Genomic DNA, 22,807 nt, shown 5'->3' with positions numbered 1-22,807 from the left:
TGAGCAGTTCAATCAGCTAGGCCTATTTTGTGATTGCCTTCTTTCTCTTTGGTGGCCATCAGCAGAGCAAGCCACCTTCCCATTACACAGCTGAGAGCTCCTTGTGAGCTGGAGTTCAGCTCATTAGGATGCCTTGTGCCTGCAGGGGTGTTTAAGAAGTAATACTACCTCTCATCTCCTCTGCTTTCTTCTGAGTTGGGTATGAGTTGTTCTAGAAAAGGAATATGTTTACCAAACTTCGTCTTTTAGTTTGCTTGAAGTTTGGGCATCCACAACCTCCTTGGGCAACCTGTTCCGGTGCCATTCCAACCTCTGTGTGAAAAACTTCCTCCTAACCTCTAACCTAAACCTCCCCTGTTTCAGTTTAAAACCGTTCCCCATTGGCCAGTCACTATCCCCATCCTCGTAAACAGCTGTTCGCCCTTCAAATACTGAGAGGCCACAATGAGGTCTTTCTGGAGCCTTCTCTTCTCCAAGCTAAACAAGCCCAGTTCCCTCAACCTTTCCTTGCAGGAGAGGTGCTCTGGCCCCCTGATATCTTAGTGGCCTCCTCTGCACACTTAGTAAAATGTCAGTGTTTCTGCAGTAATACATGGCTTAGAATATGAATAGGAAAAACGCCTTGATTAAAGTACAGTGGGATTTGTAAAGTTACTGTTGATTACGATGAGCAGTACCTAGTCCTTGCTTTGTAGCGATGAGGAGGTTTTTTTAACCTGTTAATAAAATATAGTTTCTAACAATAAATCTTAATTTCACTTTGATAATGAGAAGATGAAATAAGGAAATAAGCGCCTTGCTTATTAAAAAATTGCAAAATTGAGGTGAATTTTTAAGTTGCTCACTTGTCATTATTATGTTGTGGGGCACGAGAATTGGGATGGCTTCTGTTAATTAGAACTAGGGTGACTCCTGCTAATTAGGGCAAAAAGTTTAATAGTTAATTTTATAGGCAGTGCCAGGTTTGATTCTTGCTTTAATATTGGTCCCTTGCAAAGAAGGGCGGTTGCTTCTACTGTGTGAGCAGAAAGGAAATGGAAACAGAAGGAAGAACAAAAGGGAAAGACGGAAGATAGATGATGTTCTGGGCGAGCCTGCAGATCCCTAACAACTGTCCTGGCAAGAAATGTACTCTGCTTCATGCAGAGGGTACAGATGCAACACAGAGCATGTTGCAAAATGTAATCTGGGAAAAAGGTTGATGCTAAGGCCACGTGTTTCAGTGAGTTTTGGTTTCACTGATGTATGTGACTTTTACAGGGTAGATGCATGTTTCACAATGATTCCAGATGGAATTTTATTTTTAGATTTGCAAACAAAAAAGAGCAGCGTTCATCCCATTGAGGTCCACATTGTCACCCGTGGCTCATGGCTGAGGGGCTTCAGATAGGACAGCTCTGGGATCTGTATTCATGGGAACGGGAGAGTAGGGGGAAGAAGAGTGAAATGTCCCTCAGAATTTCTGCCACTAATTGGCTGCTAATAATGATCATATGACAGAGCCCATTTAGGGGCTGTAAAGGTGGTTGAGGATGAGGACCGTTGACCAGCTGCCACAACTAGCTGGGCTTTCCTGAAGTGATTTCAGCTGTTTCCATTTCAGCAATGTTTTATCAGGAAAAAAGCAAAGCAAAGTAGCCAACCAACAACAGCAACAACAAAAAAATCAAAGTAAAATTACCAGCCAGCAGGTCTGGTGTCTTTCTGCATTGGTTACTGTGCATACATGAGCACGTGTTGCTTGTCCATAAAGAGCAGCACGAAGGCCATGAGATAAATGACATCTCACTTCTTCCTCAGGCTGTGAGATAACTTGAGAACTGTACAAACCCCGTCACACCAGAGAAAGCCCGCAGTGTAAGTGCAGCTGTGCTAGCAAAACTGTGCTTTTGTTGGTAGTGTTTATCTACCAACAGAATTTTTCTGAGGTCAGGATAGGCAGCGTTGACAAAAGCACAGCTTTGCTGGTATGTCTTCCACATTAGGAACACTTTGCTGTATTTTCTAGTTTTTTCTGGCAAAGACTTGTGAGGAGTTATGTGGCTGCAGATAAAATTGCATGCCCTTTATTCAAGAGCTGCAATCTTCTGCATGCAGCTCAAGCGAGCTCAGCAGCTCATGCACTGTCAGCAAACAAGTGCTTATCTAAGGCCTATACGGCTGTAGTCAAGAGGGAGAATGATGGCAAACATTCCACAATAATCCTGACGCAGAAATAAAAGTTTAGATTTTTTCTTTGCCATCATCTAGCACACCAATAATTTGTGTGGTTATTTAACACATAACTTGTGTTTCTAGCTTTGCTAAATACTCTCACTCCAGCCTACCGGGCCCTCAGGACTTGTACATGCAGAGCTTTTCCTTTCTTTTAGGTTTACTGCCAGTAAAAGCAGGTGGTAATCACCTTTAGTTTGTGTGTTGTAATCCATGTTGTCTTGACACAGGAGCTGTTAAATAGCAAACCTGGAAAAATTAAGGACCTGAGTTTTTACATCTGTGATTAGAAAGAAAAAGCTGCAATCAAACACCCATTAAACAAGAAACGTTGTGTGTATTTTTGCACACAGAGCAGTAGATGTCGCTTCTCTTCAGACTGCTGGATTGTGGAAGCACAGGGATGTAGAGGTAAACTGTGTCTATCAGAGAGAGGAGCATATTGAGGAGTGGTTAAGGTCATTGTGAAGATGGATTTACTGGGGAGATAAGACCCAAGACTGTAGGAGGCCAAGCAGAACGACTGCTTGTATGGCTAGGGGAACAGTGCACTTTCTTACCTGATCTGTGTGATGCTGACAACATTGTCTTTCTTGAAATGCATCCTCTTTTTAAAGTGTTAACTCATACTTCCCTTTCTCTCACTATTGCATGTTCCTTTGGGCTTTAGGTAGCCTCTATTCCCGGTTTCCCTCACAAAAATATTCTTCTGTCACAGGGAACACATGGTCTTTTTAGCAGAGTGTGAGACTTTCCCACTCCTTGTGGCTCCATGTCTGTGTGGCTGTGAGTTGCAGACAACCCAAGCACTGCATGCAAGAGCTGCATGGGGCTGGTCTTCCAGCTATGGCTGGGGCTGCTCAGGAGCCTGTGCTGTGAGGGCGGGGGGGCACTGGAGCTGTGGGCCTTGCACGTGTGGAAACCAACACCTGAAGCTTAGCAAGAACGGAATGTGCATCACTTCGAGGAAGGGGATTAGTAAGATTTTCAGGAAAGAGATTAAACTTGAGGTCATTTCCTTCCTATTGTTACGCTTTGGAGATTTTGCTAAGGAAACGGGTGAAAGCTTTTATTTTTTGTCTTTGAATGCTTTGAATTTAAATGATGTCTTTACTTGGAATATGGAGGAGTGAAACTGCACTTTTTTCCTGCTGTTGTGCTGTGCAGTGTGTCTGAAAACTTGCAGACTTCTATCTGTGTCTTTCCCTTGTCTGGCATTTTGGTTAATTAACCCTTTGAGTTGCTTCTGTGCCTTCAAATATGACATTACATGAAGCTGCTTTGATCTCAGAGCTGAAGTGTTCCTCATGTATATAGGGAGGGAAACAATACCTGTAACGCCTAGAAAAAGTAGGAAACGATCTGTTTTAGGGATTCAGGGTAAAGAGTATGAAAATGGGAGCAAGGATCTCTGCTTACTACTCTATTTTAACTTCAGTAGCAAGAAGTTTTAGTTGTATTTGGATGTGGTTTGTGTTACAATTTCATCTTTTGCTCATCTCCTGCAGCTGAAGTGGGGGGAGATGGGAGAGGAGTACAGCTCGTCCTTCACTGCCTTCTCAGTCACAGGTCAGAAAGTGAATATTTGCTCTTGCTGTGTCAGGTGGTACAGTGCAATAAGTGTCTGCAGTGTAGTATGTTTGGTGTGAAGGCAGGCCTGCATTTCTGTGGGCTCCTGCTGCATTCATCGCTGTGCCGGCCTTGCTGTCACCTCTCCCTATGGGATGGACTATAGTCTGTGCTTTGGTATTCTCCCATGGAAAAGGCAAGGAAGGAAGTGCAGGGAGGATGGGGTTTTTGCTTCCTGTACCCTCCGGATGGGAGTGGCTACAAATAGCTTTGTTGGAAGGACAAAATACTTGATATATTCTAACACTGGCTATTTGAACCCAGATAAACCCTTGGTTAAAGGGGAAGAGGCAGACAGTTGCATGCAACTGCTGGAAACTGCCTTAGAGTTTGTGGTTGTTCTTCTGAAGTCCTCTCCTTATTATGACAGGGGAGGAAGGGAGAGCAGAGAAGCAGCTTGAGAAGCAGTGACAGTGCAGCAGTGCTAATGCAGAGCTGAAGTGTCCAGAGCTGAGCTGCACAACCTGGCTCCAGAAGGCAAATTCTATAGAAAATACTGTTTGTGATTGGAAACAAGAATGCTGCTTTTAGGATCCATCCTGTAAAAACTGAACTTTTAAAGTTCTCTAGTTTGTTAATTGGACTCATATGGAGGAATGCAGTTCAGGATCCTCAGGTACCTTTTGGAATGGCCAGGTAAGGAGAGAAGGTGCTTCAAAGTATTGATCTTATTTCATCCTTGTGTTGTATACGGTAGAGCTGTCTTCTCTGGAAAACCCTCTGGTTCCTGTAGAAAGCCTGTGAGTTGTTCACTGACTGACACAGGGACTTAAATGAATATTGCAGACTATAAGCTGTGTACACTGAGTCAATGTTTGGTCGTAGGGCAGTAGCTGTATATTAAATGGGTTGCTAAAATGTGATCTATTTTCATAACGGTTTGCAACAAACACTCTGCTCTGACTTTACCAAAAGGGGGTGAGGCCTCAGGTGATACAATCTTTTCTTCTTTAAATGCATCCATTAGAATTAAAATAATTAGAGAGCAACAAAGTAAAAATATTGCACAAAATCTACTGTTACCAACTTGTACCCTGTCAGTTGCTTAAGATACACAGTACTCTGTGTTATAGTGTTATTAACTTTATATTTTTGTGACTGTTTTATTGCTTGGAAGCATTTTCCCACAACACAAACAGCGGAGTGCACTTACTGGCAGCAGGGTTGAGATTTTGGAAGTCATGCAGGAACATGCATCTAAATCAGGTTTCTGTTTTACACAGGAAGTGCCATCATACAAATGACCCGATGCTTGGCTTGAAATGCAGTTCAGAGTTATTCTCCAGTGCAGGTTAACTGCAATCCCTGTTAAAGACTGAGAGAAATGAGTAAAATAGCTAAAGGCTGGTAATTTAAAACAGTGTGCTTAGGAGAGAAATTGGTGTCAAATCAGTGCATCTCAGCTTGAGACAAAACTACACTGAGTCTTTCTGTCCACAAGCCTTCCAGCTCCTCTAATGGACACACAGTAAGAGAACATCAGACAGGAGAAATAATGTTTAGAATGATGCTTTGTAAGTACCAGTAGGCTAGATATACACAAGCCCCCTTGCTAACACATCATTTCCAGTGTCCGGGAATGTGTTAAAACTAACCTGAAGTGCTAAGGGGTCAAATTTTGACCATCAGAACTTATTTTTTAAAATTCAGAATGTATCATACAAGAAAGGTTTTACGTAAAATATCTTCCAGAAAGGCATAAAATAACAGAACTTAGGAGGCAAATCGCAAATAAGATTTCCACAGAATTATGTGGGGTTACAATAGGGGTTACAAAATGGTGGAGCTCTTCTGAGCTGAGCTGAATGGATTTCAAGAGCAGCGAATGAGAAGTCCTATATACAATATTGAAATATGAAAACTGTAAAATGGTATATAATGAAATCCTCTCAGTGATATTCTGAATCTCTTTAGAATTACCTTCGCTCTGAGCTACGCATTAAAGCATCTGTAAGTATCACAGAATTACAGAGTCACGGGGGTTGGAAGGGGACCTCAAGTTCGAGTCTTGCTCCCTGCTTAAGCAGATGGTGTACTGAGTGGACCCATGTTACTCAGCTTTTCCTCATGCAGGTGATGCTCCAGGTCCTTACTCATTTTTGCGACCCTTTGATGGACTCTTTCATGAAGATCCCAGTCTTTTTTGAACTGGATCTATTGGTCTAACTATGGCCTCAACAGGGCAGAATAGTAGGGGCTAGTACTCAACCTACTACTAAGCTGGGATGAGAAGTGAACGTTGGTTTGCACCTGAGCAGGAAAACAGGAGCCAGAGATGCATCCTTGCACCAAAGTGTCTGCTGACATCTGGGGCTGTGTTAGAAAGCATTAAGTGGTGATCCTAGATGTCTGCTATACATGGGTGGGGCCACATGTCCTGTCATGAATGTATGGGATCTTCTTGTGGCTCTTAGTCTTGCACGAGTGGCATCTTGTTGTGCTTATTCCTTGTGTTAACATCATCCCTTCTTCCTTCATTGAGATTATCAGTACCTGTATATTGCTTTGCACTTCATATAGCCTTACTTGGGAATGTTACACATACGCTTGGTACCTGATTTACCTTAAGTGGTTTTGTAAAGATGGTGAATCCTGAAAGAGAATAATACATTATTCTCTGAAAGAGAAAACATAATTACTTTGCTGCACAGTGATTTCGAAGAGCAGTAGGCAGTGTGGGGTCTATACGGAGATATTTATTATGATGACACACTTTTCGTTGCAGAGCATCATAAATTCTCCCATTTACTGATTCTAACAAGTCTTGCAGGATGGTGAGAAATAAGATCCTTCCTGTAATATTTTGTGTTTATAGAAGATAAAATGATACTGTGGGTCTTCCATTGTTCTGTTTCTTTCAGAAGCGTAAATCAACTTGACAAGATACCAGTGCAGAAGGACGGTATTTTTTCTGCGTATTTCATGTTCTGGGAACAGATATTTATATCTACTCTTTGGCCCAGATTCCAGAACAGCAGCCAGTTTCACAAACAGCAACAATTACCAGCTAAAAGGAGACCAGAATGTCTTGGAGTTGAGGTCCCCTGGGGAATTTATGTGGGTTTTCGAGAAGAGGAGTGATGAAGTAGCAGTAATTCTGGTACTCTGCTTTCTTTGCTCAGACGCTTCTGCCCCCTTCCCAGCTCCCCTCCACACACACATCTGAGTATTGCTGAGGCTCTCACAGTTTAACCTTTTTATTGCTATTGTTGATAGGCAAATTTCTGCACTATTGTCTGCTTCAGTGTTTTCGTGCTACTTGACTTTTTGTTGTTGTTCGGTTCCTTTCTTTAAACCCATGTGCCGAGCTTTGAAGTTATTTTTCCTTATACGTAACAAAATAACAATAATTTTTCTCCCTATGTGAGTAACTTCATGCAAGTAGGAAAAATCAGCTGTTTCGGGAGAAAATCAAAGCTGTCCGAAATAAATTTTGTAATTAGAGTAGATTGCTGTCAGGCAGAGATCTGTCAGCTTTTTTCATCCGACCATCTCCACCACCTTCTGTTGCAATGGCAGCGTGCCTGTGGGCAGAGCATCAATGATTTAGTCTTCATTACTGCAAAGGAGACTATTTCTGGATAGGAGAACTGAAAATCCAGGCACTTCAAGTGTTGAATTGTATTAATTAAGTTGTTAGGAAATGTTCTGCCTGCTTGTAACTACCAGCTCAGAATCTGATGCTTGCTTTGCATGTTCTTCATGCAGGACCTTTTCTGAACTCCACTGATGCTCCTGTTGACTTTATTTAGTTACTGATTTTAAAAGACAGGGAATAGTGCTTGTAGCTGAAGCATTGGAAGTCTTGCTATGAAGTGCTTATTTCGTGCCTTCAAACTTTATGGATTTGTGGAGAAAAATATTCATATACATCTTCATTTACCTAGACGTAATGACTGCACTGAGTAATTTAAAACTACCTGTATTGGAAATATCCTTGGAATTTTCTTACAATCTGTTTGCTTTTGGTAGCGATGTGTAGTTTGTGTAAGTGAACCAAAAGAGACACTAATGGAAATATGCTAGACATTAAACTAGCACTCTGGGGAAGTGTGAGACATGTCCGTGAAAGAAAACAATGGGACCTTGGGTTAGAAGGACTCATTCAAAAGAAGAAACAAACAAGAAAACCAACCCAGAAACAAACAAATCAAACCCAACCAGCTCAACATCATGTTGCTTGCTTTAGTGTTACTGCAAGTTAAGGGGAGAGATCTTTGAGCCTCCTGAGGTGCTTTACAGGCTGTATTTCTAGAACTTATCTAGCTTAGAGAAAAAGAAATATGTGGTTGATGCAGCTTTTTTGACTTCTTTTCCTTTTTTCTTTTTTTATCAGTAATGAGATAAACATGTGTGCTGTAAGTTTTTATTGTATCTGTGTTTTTTCTGTGTCACTGAAGAAAGGAGGATCTTGTATTTGAGGCAGGAGGTATATTTGTGTGATTAAGAAGTGACTTCGTAATGCACTGTTAATGTGTTATGATGCCTACTTCCAAAGGACTTCCTGTACAAAAGAAGTTGTGTTTATGTCAGCTTCCTCTGGGTCATCTTTGTGCCTTGTCATACAGCTAGTCCCTCTGTTTGTGTTTCATTCAAACAGCATTCTGAATTTCTGAACACAGGCTGGTAAGTAATAACAAACCCCAAGACCTGTTTTTGTTACTGTTAGGATAAAAGTGTTTCTTAAGGAAGAGAAAATACTGATAATGCTGAACTGATATTCAGATACATGCTGTTTGCTTCTCAGTTCTCCTCTTTAGAATTGATTTCTCTCAATTGTCTCATTCATTTTTGGCTTACTAAGTGTCAGTTCTGCCTTTAGGACTTCAGTTCACTAGTATGTGATAACGCTGGCTGGGAAATTAAATAGGTCATATTTTCTGGTGTTTGTATAAAACTGTTCTCTCCAGATCCCAAAATGAAGGAATCCTTATAAAAACTTGAGCAAGTTCTGATACCTCAAGCTGCAGTTCTGTACACCACTGCTAAGGAGTGAGTGCTAGGTTTTCACAGCATGGAACAAGGCCATCGTTTAAAATGGTGTTGCAACTCCATGATGAAGTTGCAATCAAATGTACATTCCCATCAGCATGTCTATTGAGGTAGAGAAGTTCTGGGATTTAATGCTTGATCTTGGCAGTTAGCCTCTTGCAGGAAACCATGTATTTACTGTGGCTCTTTGTATGTCTGCTAAGCCTGCGTAAAGCCATCTATCTACTGTAAAAGAGAAGCCACTTATCTTTTGTTTGTTAGCTTAACTGTTTTTTTCCCCCATGTGTTGGTGTTTCCAGGCCTCTCAAACTAAACAAGAAAGGAAAAAAAAAAAAAACCAACAAACACCCTGCGTTTATAAATAGTACATGACAATGTGTATATTTTTTTCTCTTCCAGATGAAAACTCTCCAGCCAATTTCTGGGATTCCAAGAATCGGGGAGTGACTGGCACACAAAAAGGACAGATTGTATGGCGAATTGAACCTGGTCCCTATTTTATGGAATGTGAGTACCTACTTATACAATGGGCAACATGCCGATTGCGTCATGCCAAACCAGCAGGATAGCACTTGATGGCCATTTTGTCAAACTCTGACAAACCTAAGGGACTGATTGTATGTCTCTAGGAACTAGCATATTGTTGAGTGTGTTTGCCTCTCATCTCAAAAAGAACATTACACAAAGCAGTCATGAAATATTGACTAAAAAAATGTAGTTGAATTCCGAAGTGCATTTGTATTCTAGGGATGTTCTTGGACAGTGTACTCGAAGGGAACAAAAAGTTGTGTAGTATGTACACATTGAAAGATTAAGTCCTCTCCCAGGAAGTTTAAAGTTTCATCTGAACAAGAGATTAATGGTAAATGGATGTGAAGGAAAGGATAATAAGGTGGTAGCGTTTGCTCATGTTTGTTAGTATTAAGGTTAGTCTTATTGCTGGGAATTGCCAACCTTCTGTCCAGTTGCATTGGGGTGTCTCATACTGAGTAGTGTGACTTTGGTAGTCAGGGTTCAAATCAGAGTGCTAAGCCACTTCATTAGATTACCAGGACTCGCAGTAAGCTGAGCTGCTTTGTTATGTGTTTTGTTTTGGTTTTTTTTTTGGTTTGATTTTGGGTTTTTTTTTGCTTTCTAATGAATGTTTTTATTTTACCATCTTAAGTATATGATCCCCCTAAGAAACTGGATTATTTAGTTCTAGGATGTTGTAGATGAGCCTCTTGAAAACCCTGATAAGTGTAGCATCTAAGTGGCAATCAGTCCCTAAAGAGCTGTGAGTTGTTTTACCACCTGTTTAGCCTCACAGTGATGTCTTGCTTCATAAATCAGAAGATATATATATATACGTGTATATATATATGTATATATATACACGTATATATATATATATACACACCCACTCTGTTACTTCAGTGTACACTGTAATGCTTCTAGCTGTAAATCTGGGCAGAATTTTCCCTTCTCACTGACTGATACACAGCAATACATGTATTTCTAAAGATGCTGGGCCTCACCCCCTGTATTATAAATAATTATTAAAAGTTCTTATTTCTAGAAGCCATCACTGAATTTTTCTAAGTTCAACCTATGTATTACCCAGTGCATATATGTTAACAAGAAAGAAAGCTTTAATAAAATACAATAGGATAAAATCAAAATAGGATTTCGCTATGGACTAAAATGGTTGAGTTGAAGATGAAGATCAAGAAGATAATGAGGATCAAAGAAAATAAGTAACCTTTCTGGTGCCAAAGACTGTAGTCTTAAAGTCAATTAAAATCTATGTTAGAGATCCCTGCATCTTCCTTCTTGTACACAAGTTGCTCTGAAATTAGTGCCTCCTATTTATTTCCATGGAAACTACAAGATAAAAAGAACACAATTACACTGCTTGATATTCAGCTACAAAACACTCCTTTTCAACTTGGAGTTTCATGGCATGCCTTTGCTTTGTTTACCCTTCTATATGAGACACCATTTCGTCAGACTGCCCCTCTGCTGCCATCAGCAACATATCTGCAGCAACAACATATAATGGAAGACTGGTAGAAAGGTTCAACCTCTATTGCTATACCACCTACATCTGCCTCTGATGTTGTGGGCCAACATAATAAACTAGGAGTCTTTACTTTTGGAGTAGCTCTCCTACGTATGCTCTATCAGTATTGTTGTCAGTGCCAGCAGTTTGGCTTCTGGAGTATTTGTTTGTATCCTTAAGCTGGTTGTGTGTTACTCTGTTTTATGTGAAGGTAAGGCTCATCTCAGCAGTGTAGGAACTCAGGGACATTGCCTATCTGACCCATAATGTAAAATCTCTGCAGGGCAAAGTGCAGAGGACGGCAGCCTCGCTAACAAGCCATATCCAGCTAAACAGTATGCGACAGAACTGTTTCCATTTTAATTGCATTAATGTTAATCTGTGCGAGTCAGCTGGATTGGGCCTTAGACTCTCTGAAATGCTCAGATTTGTACCTTGTAGGAAAAGCATCTTTCACCTTAATTTATGAAGCTCTTCTTCTGTGAGAATCATTTTAAACTTCTTAATGGTTTTACTGAAGTCTGTGGAATTTTTGCTTATGTTTAAGGTTAAGCCTTGTTCAAGCTTTTGTCCTGAATTTTATGTTGATATGTATTTGTGGTCCTCTAGCTCAGTTTTTCACTCGTTTGGTTTATTCTTCATAAGTCTCTCCCCATGGATTCGGTATCTCCTACTTCCCAAGCAGATAACTTGTAAATGCACAGCTTGCTATCTCCTCTATTCAAATCAGACAGCCCACAGAAAGAAGGGCGGGGAGGATCTCATCATTTTCATACTGAAAACAGGCATTAATTCCCCCCAAAGTGCCCCAAATTAGCCAAATGAGGATGATCAAAGAAAACTCTTACATGCTTTAGACAAAAAATGGCACAAAAAAAAAATCCATAGACTTTATGCAGGGGAGAGAATCAAAGGAATCAGGAGTGAAATAATGAGATGAAGTTAATATATTCCCGAAATACAAGCAGCCTCTGAGGGGAATGATTGAGGAATGGAGAAGCAAAAGAATATGCAAAAAGGAAGGAAAGTAAGATCCAAGTCCAGCTCACCGTCAAAAGCAGCTGGTGTCCTTAAGTTGTCACCTCTACAGAAGGTGACTGGCTCTGGATTGCAGAGACAGGCTTTCCTCATCCTTTTACCCGGGAATGGAACAAAATTGCACTGTGAGCATGAAAAGGATCTGTCACTTCACAAGGTGAATTTGAGCATCGGCGTGCCATGAAATGGTGTTTCGTTACATAATAGGTGCTACTTTAAAACTTTCTGTTTTGAGGTTTGCTTCATTGTGGGGGAGAGAAAACAATGACTCACTAGATTGCTGCCTCAAGTTGTTTGCTGTATCAGCTACAGAAGGACTGCTAGACGTGACCACAGCTCTGCAAACAGCTTTCTTCCTTCTCCTGTGAAAGGAAAGGACGAGTTCAAGGTGTGTTACTATGAACTGGTAGCAACAGTGGGAAGGTGCAACACAGCTTCATACTTCTGTGTATGGTCATCTGATATTTACCATGACGTCAGACTCAAGACTGTTATTGTCTAGTGCAGGGTAACGTGGTGGAGTTCCTCTGGTTGTCCTTTTTCGGATGTGCTGGGACAGGCGTGTTGGCTTTCCTTATGGAGAACAGGGCTAGCAGAGTGAAATGACTTGTGGGGAAATCTTGGTGATAGAAAAAGCATTTGAAAGGCTTGAGTTTTCTGCAGAGCAGCTGATGCAAGCTGCTGCTTATTTAGAAACTGCAGCTTCTAAGTCTGCAGTATGGGCAATAAGGACTGGTTGTATTGCAAGTGCCACAGCAGGGAGGTTCAGTGTATTATGGTCACTGTCAGGCAACAAGTAACTCCAGTGCTTATGTATTTCTGCAGGTACATAGTTCCTAGGAGTTAAAAGCTGCAGATGTCCCAGTAGGTAAAACAGGCCAGGACTTATTTTCAGCTACTGGGAGCAAGGGGCACAGGATGTCTCGTGCCTGTACAGCCCCAGCCTTCCCCAGCATCTGGGACAGAAGTATCAGAGGTGCTCGATGACTTTTGTTGCGGTATGGTTGGTTTTCAGCTTGTATTTTAATTCATACCATAATCCTGCTCAGTTTATGGTATGGGCAAGGGCTAAGAGTCTCCTTTAAGTCTGGGTTTCCCGGATTGAGCCGTGGAGTCATACTGACTCACATTGATCAGTTGTAGCTGAGGTCCCACTTGTATTAATTACAGTATCCACAAGAAACACCTTCACCTACTTTACTTGCAGTGTAATGTGTTTGTTGTCATTTATAGCATTTGATGTCATAGTCATTAGTGTGAATAGAAATAAGCATATCGATTTGCATATATTTTCTTCACATCTTGAACAATAACTCATCGTGGCAGCTGTTGGGATTCATCCAGACACTGCCAGTCTCATCACATCAGTCATTTCCAGATCGCTTTTGGGATGTTTGTGGTTAAATCCCTTCTGGTGCCACGCTGCAATGCTCAGATGCGGTAACTGCACAGACTGTTTCTATTTTGTCCTTAAAATCTCAGTTTTGTGGCATGACTCTGAGATATATTCAGAAAGCGTGGCGGTGATACATGTGTGTGCATTACGCTGGTATCATGTCACAACTGAAGTTTTATATAGAGTTCTCTGTACTCTGCCCTTATTTCAATGAAATTATAAGTTTTATAAAAACGGGGAACGGAGACTGAAACTTGATGTAATTTGCACTTAGCAGAGTCAACTCCCAGCCCTCTTTTTTTTGTTGTTTCAAAGTATTAAGAGAGACTGAAAAATAACTCTAATGAAGAGTTGTTATTGTCTGGCAGAGATAGGAGCGCAGTTCCGTATTCTGACCAGAACGTTGGTCAGTGGTCAATGTTAATGGGTATTTTATCAAAAGAGGTCATTACTTTTACCCAGCGTATGTATTTTGAGCATTCAGTTTAACTTGTAAAGGTTCCTATTTACCTGACGTGAAGGCCTGGGTCTGTGTGGCACCTTGTAACCAGTACCCTCTCAGTAGTCTGACCGGGTTGTTTCTCATGGTTACTGTTGCAGCCATGTTTATAAGCCTGTTCACCAAGTTAGAAATACTTTTTATTATACTTTTGTTGACTCTTAGCAGTTATTTTTGAATATAACAGTTGAAATAGGATCTTGTCTTGTGATTCTTTGTAATTCACGACACGCCTTAAGCACATATTACCCAAAGTGTTCTATTAGAAAGGTTAGATTATAACTAAACACTTGGCCAAAGTGGAACATAGTAGACAGTGATCACAACTGTAAATACGTGTCTCAGAGTTACAGGAAAGTGAGTGGGGATGGCAGGTCAGGTCCTACCTAAGGACCCAGAGTGTATTATTTTGGATGTCAGCATGGGGCACAGGGTGTCTTTCCAGCCATCTGGTGGTTGCTTCCACCATTGTAAGCACATGACATTTGCCGTGGTGAGTTTGTGGGAGGGTGATATAACTCATCTATGCCAGAGAGATTTTATCTGCTTGGCTTGCTTAATTACAGCACATTTCACATTCATGGATAACCTGTGTGGTACTGTCTGTAGTCAAGTCCACATCTTGATCCCAAGCAAACTGTTCTCAAAGCGAGTATTTTCATTTTCCTGAATTATAGGCCTCCTGGAAAGAATGTGTTCTTCTAGAATTACAGTTGTGTTCATGCACTCCAAATGCCCACGTTCCATGTATCTTTTTATCCTAAAGCATTTTTTTGTTAGGCAAAGACAGAGGCAGAAAACACATAGATGAAGCGGGGGCCTTTGGAGAATTACTGTTGTTTTAAAGGCAAACTGTTACTTGGTATAAACTGATCTCTGTATTATTGAAGAAACAAGAGTCCGTGGTCCATAGAGGGAAGCACTGCATTATAATTTCATGCAGGAGTTCTTTTGAAATTCAGATATCACTGTTTGAGTCCCAGAAACCTTTGTTGATTCCGGAATTTTTACATAATGGATCTGTGCTATAAAATGATGGTTATAAAATGATAGCAGCTATTGGCTTTAAAAGAAGAGGATTACGGTCTTATGGAGTGTTCAGATTAATTAACACGTACCCCTGCTTACATGACTGCTTGCCATTCTTTCAAACACTTGCAGATAGCCCAATTTCACTTCGTCCTATTTTTAAATGAGGAGGAAATGTCTGGTGGCTGTAGGAATTCCTTGCAGTCTGTGTGATGTCTGGAGAAACGTCAGAGACAACGGGATGTGTGTGGCAGCAAGAGCAGTGCTAGATACAGTCACTTTTTCCCATGGATGGAAATACTCTTTGTTCTGTAAGGCTGCATCTTTCTTGAATCAAGCAGACAGCAAATAGTACGTGGTCAGGTGCAGGCTTCTTCTCTTTGCTGGACCCTTTTCAGTACAGGTCTCAAGCAAGGCAAGCTGATAATTACGCTGGGGAAAGAAATGGGAAAGAAAAGAAATAGAAGAGCAAGTTTTCAACTTTAAGGGAACATTTCCAAACAAACTGGCAGAACGAATGAAGGAAAGTAGAAAAACTCTGTAGGTGATATGTGCTGTTCTGCCCTTTATATTATGGATCAGTAGAGAGGAGACCTGAATATTGAACTCAGCTTTCTCAATATTCAAGTCATGTTTGCAGGAATTTACTGTTTTGGAAGAGCTCTTTATATTCATAGGGCCTTATTTATCTTCATAGGGCCTTATTTATACAGAATAGGTTGATGCGTGTTCTGTCAGGAGCAGGCACAGACATCTATTTTTAATATATCTGGAGCACAGAAATCCGCTTGACACGATGAACAAATATTTCAGTCACGGTTTTTCTTCTGACACAATAGAGAAAATGTCAGAGAGCAAGATCCTCAGCTGCTCTGAAGTGGCGCAATCCCTCTGAGATTTCTTTCTGTGTTAGGTATTAATAGTAGTTTTAAAAATCATTAGATACGAAGAAAAATCTCCTTAGCTGTCGCTGGTCCTGTAAGGGAGTTGTGCTCATTCTATGTGCAAGAAAAGGTTTTGGAAACTTTAGTTCACTTTATCAGTGTGTGCATGTCCCAGATAGCCTCTATTTCAATTTCATGCTGAATTTCAAACCCAGCTTCTCCTGTGTTAATCCTATCGACAGCTGGAAAGCAGCTATGAAAGTTAGCAGCACTTGTGCTGAAACTCCAATTATATGTGAGCTAGAAATCCTTGTGTGCCCATTTGGTTGTAAGCATTGTTATTAGGTCAATAGAATTTCTGAGTATTAGGAAGAGCCTGCACATCTTGACTTACAGTTTCTAGGCCTTATAGACTTTTATAGGTGATCAGAAATCTTGCTTGTGGTTTGCATTTTACTGTGATGCTTGTAGCAAGTAGAGCAGGCTAGATGAGCGTGTTTTGACAGTGTGGGTGAACTCAGCTGTGAGGAGGAGGAATCAGCAGCCCTCCACCACCTCAGTCCCCACTGGGGTGGAAGACATGCTTGCCTTTGAAGGCCAGCTTAGAGTGCATCCTTTGTACCAGGAGGAAGAGTGTAAATGATTGCTGAGCTATAACTCCATCACATTAGAAACTGAAAAAAAAAAGAAACCTTTCTGGTTGTGCAGACTTGCAGGATGGATTTGGATTCTTCTGAGTAGAGATAAATGGACCTTTTCTCTTGCAGTGACAAGGAATCGTGCAGTTCTCTCAGGAAATCATGCTGTATGTCTCAGGACTTTTTTGGTGTGCACAGTTTTGTATTGTGAGGCTACTGACATACTGTTAAACCAAGTCAGAGCGATTGAAGTGCCAAGACTTTCATGCACGACCCCTGGTCTGTTCAGGCTGGTTGCTGTCATTTGTACTTTGCCTGTGACCATTTCTGTCTGGATGTGGTCATTTCTGTACCCAGAGGTTCATCAACCTTCTACTGAAGAGTTGTCCCAGCAGAGAAGGAAAACAAGGAGATTGTTCCAGACAGGGAAGGTCTGACAGGATCAAGGGCAGCTGTTCTGCTGTGTTGAATGAATGCAGACAAACTGCAGCAGAGAGGTCAGGCTTCATTGAAATGTGATACTGCTTGCTGCAAAAGCAGTTTAGCTAAACTTTATTCAGTGGGATCAGAAACATGGTGAAACTTTCGCCTTTCCTGTATTCCATTATGAAGGGCTTCCAGCTTCCTTCAGGTATGTATATCATGAGACTTCTTCCAGAGTCTGATCAGAGTCATGCTATTGAAATAGCCAGAAATATAACCTACAAAATACACAAAGAGGAATTGACCAACTGCTCTAATTTCCTGCTAAAACTGTTTCTGAAAACGGATCACTGAATGACAGATTCAGCTTATACAGAATGAGCTTTCAGCAGCGAACTGAACAGCATGCTAATAGCTCTCCATAATAAACAGCTATAGTTGAAATGCCACTCCTGCCAGAATGTCAGAGTATTTGTAGGGCTAAATGCGTAATCCAAACTTTAAGAGCCTGAGTTTTATAGTATTTTATCTCATGCTCAAGTTATGTCTATTTATTCTCTTATTTTACCCAGACCGAGGATATTTTTGGATTGGTGTGTGAAAGGCAGATAGGCCTTGGGTGCAAAATGGGTGAGCGTATCCGACATCTCAACATCAGCTTTCCAAGTAACCTCTGACTAAAAGCTCTAAGGTAGTTTTTGGGTGTATAAGCAGAGGAGCATCTGGCAAGACCATGAGAATAATCCCCCTTGTTCAACTTGGGTGAGGCTCATGCTAAGTACTGTGAGTAGTTGCGGAGTCCATAAAGACAACATTCATTATGAGAAACGAAGGAAGAGCAACAAAGAGCACGGTAATGATCACAGGAGATGACCTAATCATTTATTTTCTCCTCCGTATCCTAAGAATCAACTCAGAGCAAAAGCAGTTACCTTGCAGCAAATAGGGTTGTATTACAGTCCATGGAAATATATCCTGAACCTGTATCCCGATTCTCTGCGGGTTAAAAGAAGACGTGGTTCATTTATAGTTATTGTGTGCTTCTACAGCAGATGTGACTCAGGCTGTGAACAGAAGTGAGCTATGACTCTCTATACGTGTTCCTTTCATTTTCTTTTGCCTATTGTCAGTCCCAAAGGATTTGATGTGATTTTTATTTTCTTTTCCAGCTGAAATAAAGATCTGTTTTAAATACTACCATGGTGTTAGTGGAGCCCTCCGAGCTACTACTCCATGTATCACTGTGAAAAACCCTGCTGTGATGGTAAGTTTAGCTTATTTAGTCGTTGTATTTGTATAAGACACCAATACGTCTTGTTTGGCAGCTGGTGTAAGTTCTCTTGTTTCACCATTAAGTGCAATTTTTGCAGGGGCAGTGGGGAAAAATATTGTTTGACTGTAATCACCAAAACTAGGAAATACTTTTTTTGGTTTTGTAATGGTCTTTATAAAATTTTTCATTATGAAATAACATCAGGAATCGCTGGGCTTAACTGAAATCCTTTAAACTGTTGGGTTTTGCTTGCTTTCAATGTTAACGTTGCCGGTTTGATGTAATTTAACACTGCTGCACTGGTTATCTAATTCAAACTGAGTTCTTATCAGAAGTCTCCTACCTCTTATTTGCTAATATAAAAAATGAAATTGTTACTGAGATAGGAATTATAAGTGTTAAAAAAAGGAAGGCTGTACGAAGCTCTGCTTTTGCAGAAATGGTTCAGTTTTTGGAGTACCATCAAAGCTGAGGAAATTATCTGGCTTTCAAGACTTATTGTTGCCTTGTTACAATTTCAGTATGAGACTTGTTTTGAAATACTGGCAGTTTTAAAGCTGTTTTTTCAGTGATGTGAATACCTGTAGAAAGAAGAACATTCCAAAGTTGTATCCAGGTGCATTTGTTTGAAGTAATTCATCTAATACACTTGATATTAAGTTGACAAAAAGTTTCACGGTGCATTTGATTTATTGATTTTTAGCTACCAAATATTTAAGATCGTATCTGCCAGGATGTTGTCTTGACAATTACAGCGCTGAAGATATTGTACAGCACAATTAAATCAGGTTGATTGCTTCTAATTTCATCTTGCACTTTTTCAGCCTTGCATGTTGTTCACAGGTGAATCTCATGTTGATATGGTATTGTATCCACTGTCGTGGATTTTGTCTCATACCAAATGTTTTTTATCTCTCTTGGAATTACTGACCTAGCTGCTAGCATCACTTAGTTGTTAGTCCTGTGAGCAGGGTAGGCCCGCAGGTAGATACATGAACTTGTGGTACTTTATAGAAGAAAGCATCATCTGAAAGTAATGGAGCAACCATTTAAGCTTGTATCATTTCTGGATCTTGTTGAACAAGCCATCAGTATTTTTCAAGACTCATTACACAGAAGGGCATGTGAACATCCATCTTGGAATGTGTATTTATTTACTTGGAAGTTACTAAAGACTCATCTTTCAGAGTCAGTAGTCAGTCTTGTGGGGTTAACTGGCTGTCACTGTAGGTTCTGCTAGTGGTAGAAGCGTCAAGCCATGCCCATTCCTTCTGGTTATTTTTAAGTTGTGTTCAGTTATCTGCTATCTCAGGTCTTGCTAGATTTTCACTGTGCATGGCATGGTGGAAATTATGTTTCTGGTTTAATTCATACTAACAGCAGGTTGAAACCAGGAATGCCAATCTTATTTTTGCACAAGCAGTTAGTGTTGCGCTATGTTCACTTAAGCTGGTGAAAAATCAAGGTCTTCTCTAGATGGAGAGCTCCAATCAGACTGAGTTTGACCTGTTGTGTTCATGATGCCCTCATAATTTTACTACCAGATGTTGCTGCTGAAGTATCCTTATAAAGCCATTGGAGCAATGGTATTCAGCTTATTTTGTTTGATAGATCAGGTGATTTCCTATTTTATCACATATACGCATTTCTACTAAAGTTTGAGTGAAGCTTTTTCAGCAGACTGTGTAGTGTCTTCTGTCTGGGAGTGCATGCACTGCCCATGTAAAGAGCCACTTGACTTCAAATAAAGCTCTGTTGATGTTTTTATGTTAGATTATACAGCTGGATGCACATCTTTGCCTTCAGAGAAATTCTTCTGTCAACTGAACGGACTGTTCAGTGGGTATAGCTATTTAGACATGAATATATGTGTTTTGAAGTACTGCTTTACCAAATCAGGTAGAAACCAAACCTAAAAATCTGTGCAGTATTGGCGTAGCATTTAGATTACATTCATATTTGTATATTTGATGCAGTTCTGTGTTTAGAACAACTTTCATAAATCCAAAGACTGACTTCAGACTTCTTGATCTCTTTGCCATTTTTATTGTGAATTGCCCGAAGTTCTGCCTGCTGTCACTGACTACTCGTGCATTCGTACATATTACCAATTCATACTGTTCATTTTATTTCACAAAAGTAACACAAATAAGAAAATAAGGTTTCCCTTTCTGCGATTATCTGTTTGGAAGATAGCAAGGATGAGTTTATTAACAACACTTAGCTTAACTAATGCATGCTTCCCTAGAAATGGATACTACAGCTTTGCCTGTCCGTGTTAATAGGCAATAGTTGGTGCAGTTCTTCTGAGTACTATTTACTAATTACACGATCATCTTTGAACATGTATGAAATGGGTGAAAATGTCTGTGGTTTCTTATTTCTTTTTCCCCTTCAGATGGGAGTAGAAGGCACAGATGAAGGTGCTTCTGGAGCCCAGCACTCTCGGAAGTTAGTCAGCTTTACGCTATCAGGTATAAAAACAAAACACAAAACCCCACAGAAATCCATGTTTTACAAAGTATTTTTACCAAAAGAAAAAAGAAAGAAAAGTAATTGCTGTTTTAAAACATCTCCAAAATAGAATGCTTTTCTGCCTTAGCTTCTGTAGGAGCACACTCTAGTGGCTTGAAAGATGTCATTTCTTTGCAACTTCTGTTTGAAAACAAGCCAGAATCATGAATTTCCAGGAGTGAAAGAAACGAAGTTGATGGATCTCAGCATGAGAAATTTGCGCAGTTTCTAGAGCAAAGGAAAAAAGGTTAAATATGTAGCCTCTAAATACAGTGCAAGCTGGTTCTGTCCCCTTTATGAAAGGAGTAGCAAAGAGAAGGAAGGAAGAAAAAGGAAAGGAGAAGGAAAAATATTTTCTTACAACAGAGCTAAGCTGTCATATAGAAAAATAGCTGAAGGATACTGTCTACCAGCTACACTTGTTTTGATTAGCACTTTATTCTACAGGAAATTTTGTGTGACCATAGCATATTCAACTTGTGTAAAGACAAAAATAATTGCTTCTAAATACATAGCTGACAGTGGTAACATTTAGGGGCTGTAGGAGTAGAGCTGAAGAAAATGTTTCTTGCTGTGGACTTGCAGCAGTTATCAAGGTAGAACTAATAGGTTCTATCAAAATAATTGTTTTGTTAAGTGTGAAAAACCCGTGTTTGACAGAATGTTATGGCTCAACTTGAGGAGTCCCTTAAATTCAGTTCAAAAGTGCAATGACTTATAGGTCTGTAAGGTGCTCTCCAGAATGTTTTCGTTTGCTCATCCAGAATGTGGTGAGTCTGCATTTTGGTTTTGCCATCTTCACGTCTTTTTTCATCATATATGTCATAGAACCATGACATTTTTCAACTAAATTTAATCTTTAATGGGTTTTTATTTTGCAAATCAGAGGACGTTCTGTTTTTTGCAAGTTGTGATGAAAGATAATTGTCTAACATCTTTCAAGTGAGTATTTTTGAAGCAAGGGTGAACATTCTGGTCCTGGCTGCTGTGAGGCTGCGGTAACAGACAAGCTCTAAATATAAAATTATGTTAAACTTTAAATTATGGCGAGTCAAATCTGAACCATGGTTCAGTGATGTTATTTCCTAGGTTTCATGCTGTACTCCTTTAATGTCTGGGTTTGGTTTTTTGGCTTCTTTTGATGTGATTTGTTTGTGAGATATTTCTTGTGAACAGAAAAGAATTAAAAAGCCTTGTTTTGAGTATTTCTCTGTATTACTTGGAACGTAAGTTGCAGGGGCTGCGATACTGAGGTTTCTCTAGGAAGAAAGAAGCATTTTCAGAAAACGTTTCCTCCTTCTATGTGGGATAGCTTATTCCCGAGTGGAGAGGAAGTTTGCATCATAATCCAGAACAACCTTGATAATATGAATATTCAAAGCTATGTTTCTCAAAGTCTCAGCTTTGAGCAAGTGTGAGTTCACTACATTACCTCCCATACAAGCCACTTCCCTTCAACCAGAAGTAGAGCACATACTGTATAGTGAGCTGAGAGCTCGGTTTGTTTTAGGGTAGAAATACCTTACATACTGAGAAAAACATTTATACCTCAAAGTTCCATGTTCTAGTTTTGTTTTAGGAATGACTGGAAGGCAAAATGTAAATGAGGATGTCCTTGCTTTTCCTCTGTATATCCTCTTGGGAAAACACTTGATTTCCTGCTTTAAGCATCTTCTGTAAGCTGGATCCAGTTACTCTATAAGTAATTTTGAACTGTGTTATTTAGTGGTTTATGTGAATTGGTTTCCTAGGTAGTATTTTAAAAACGCCATGCCTTGTGAACTAACCTTCATTCACTCCGTTCCTTTCTCCTTCCTTGTTTTGCTTTAAAGACATCAGAGCAGTTGGACTTAAAAAAGGCATGTTCTTCAACCCTGATCCGTATCTAAAGATGTCCATCCAGCCGGGCAAGAAAAGTACATTTCCTACATTTGCTCATCATGGTCAGGAAAGAAGATCGACCATCATCAGTAACACAACTAACCCTGTTTGGCACAGAGAGGTAATGTATGCCTTTTGAGAGCTGTCTGCAAGTTGATGCAGTGTACCAGGCTTCTATTTTCTCTTTATGCATCAGTCTTTACTCTGTAAAGGCTGGGAGCTTATTTTGTAGGTAGCTATTTAAACTGACACAGAAATTGTAGTAATTTTAGGAACCCTGCTGTTGGATAGAAACAGCTATCATCTGTGTGTTCATGCCCCGTGTTTAAGCTGTACGACTGTGAGGTTTTTCATTC

The 22,807-nt window shown here is 40.2% G+C and overlaps 1 protein-coding gene across 4 annotated transcripts in view; it reads left to right on the top strand.

The window, feature by feature from the left end:
* The window catches only part of HECW2 (HECT, C2 and WW domain containing E3 ubiquitin protein ligase 2), a 119,064-nt gene that overhangs the window by 46,417 nt on the left and 49,840 nt on the right, over window positions 1-22,807 (top strand). For all 4 annotated transcript variants that reach the window (XM_072342268.1, XM_072342266.1, XM_072342267.1 and 1 more), the window contains exons 3-6: window positions 9,235-9,342; window positions 17,953-18,047; window positions 20,455-20,530; window positions 22,403-22,572. In XM_072342268.1, coding sequence (XP_072198369.1) covers window positions 9,235-9,342; window positions 17,953-18,047; window positions 20,455-20,530; window positions 22,403-22,572 — 449 coding nt within the window. The remainder of the gene's footprint in view (window positions 1-9,234; window positions 9,343-17,952; window positions 18,048-20,454; window positions 20,531-22,402; window positions 22,573-22,807) is intronic.

Source organism: Excalfactoria chinensis, chromosome 7 (genome assembly GCF_039878825.1).
Source record: "Excalfactoria chinensis isolate bCotChi1 chromosome 7, bCotChi1.hap2, whole genome shotgun sequence".
Classification (NCBI taxonomy): domain Eukaryota; kingdom Metazoa; phylum Chordata; class Aves; order Galliformes; family Phasianidae; genus Excalfactoria; species Excalfactoria chinensis.
Note: the sequence above shows the minus strand (reverse complement) of the source record. Positions and strands in the feature narration are given on the sequence as shown.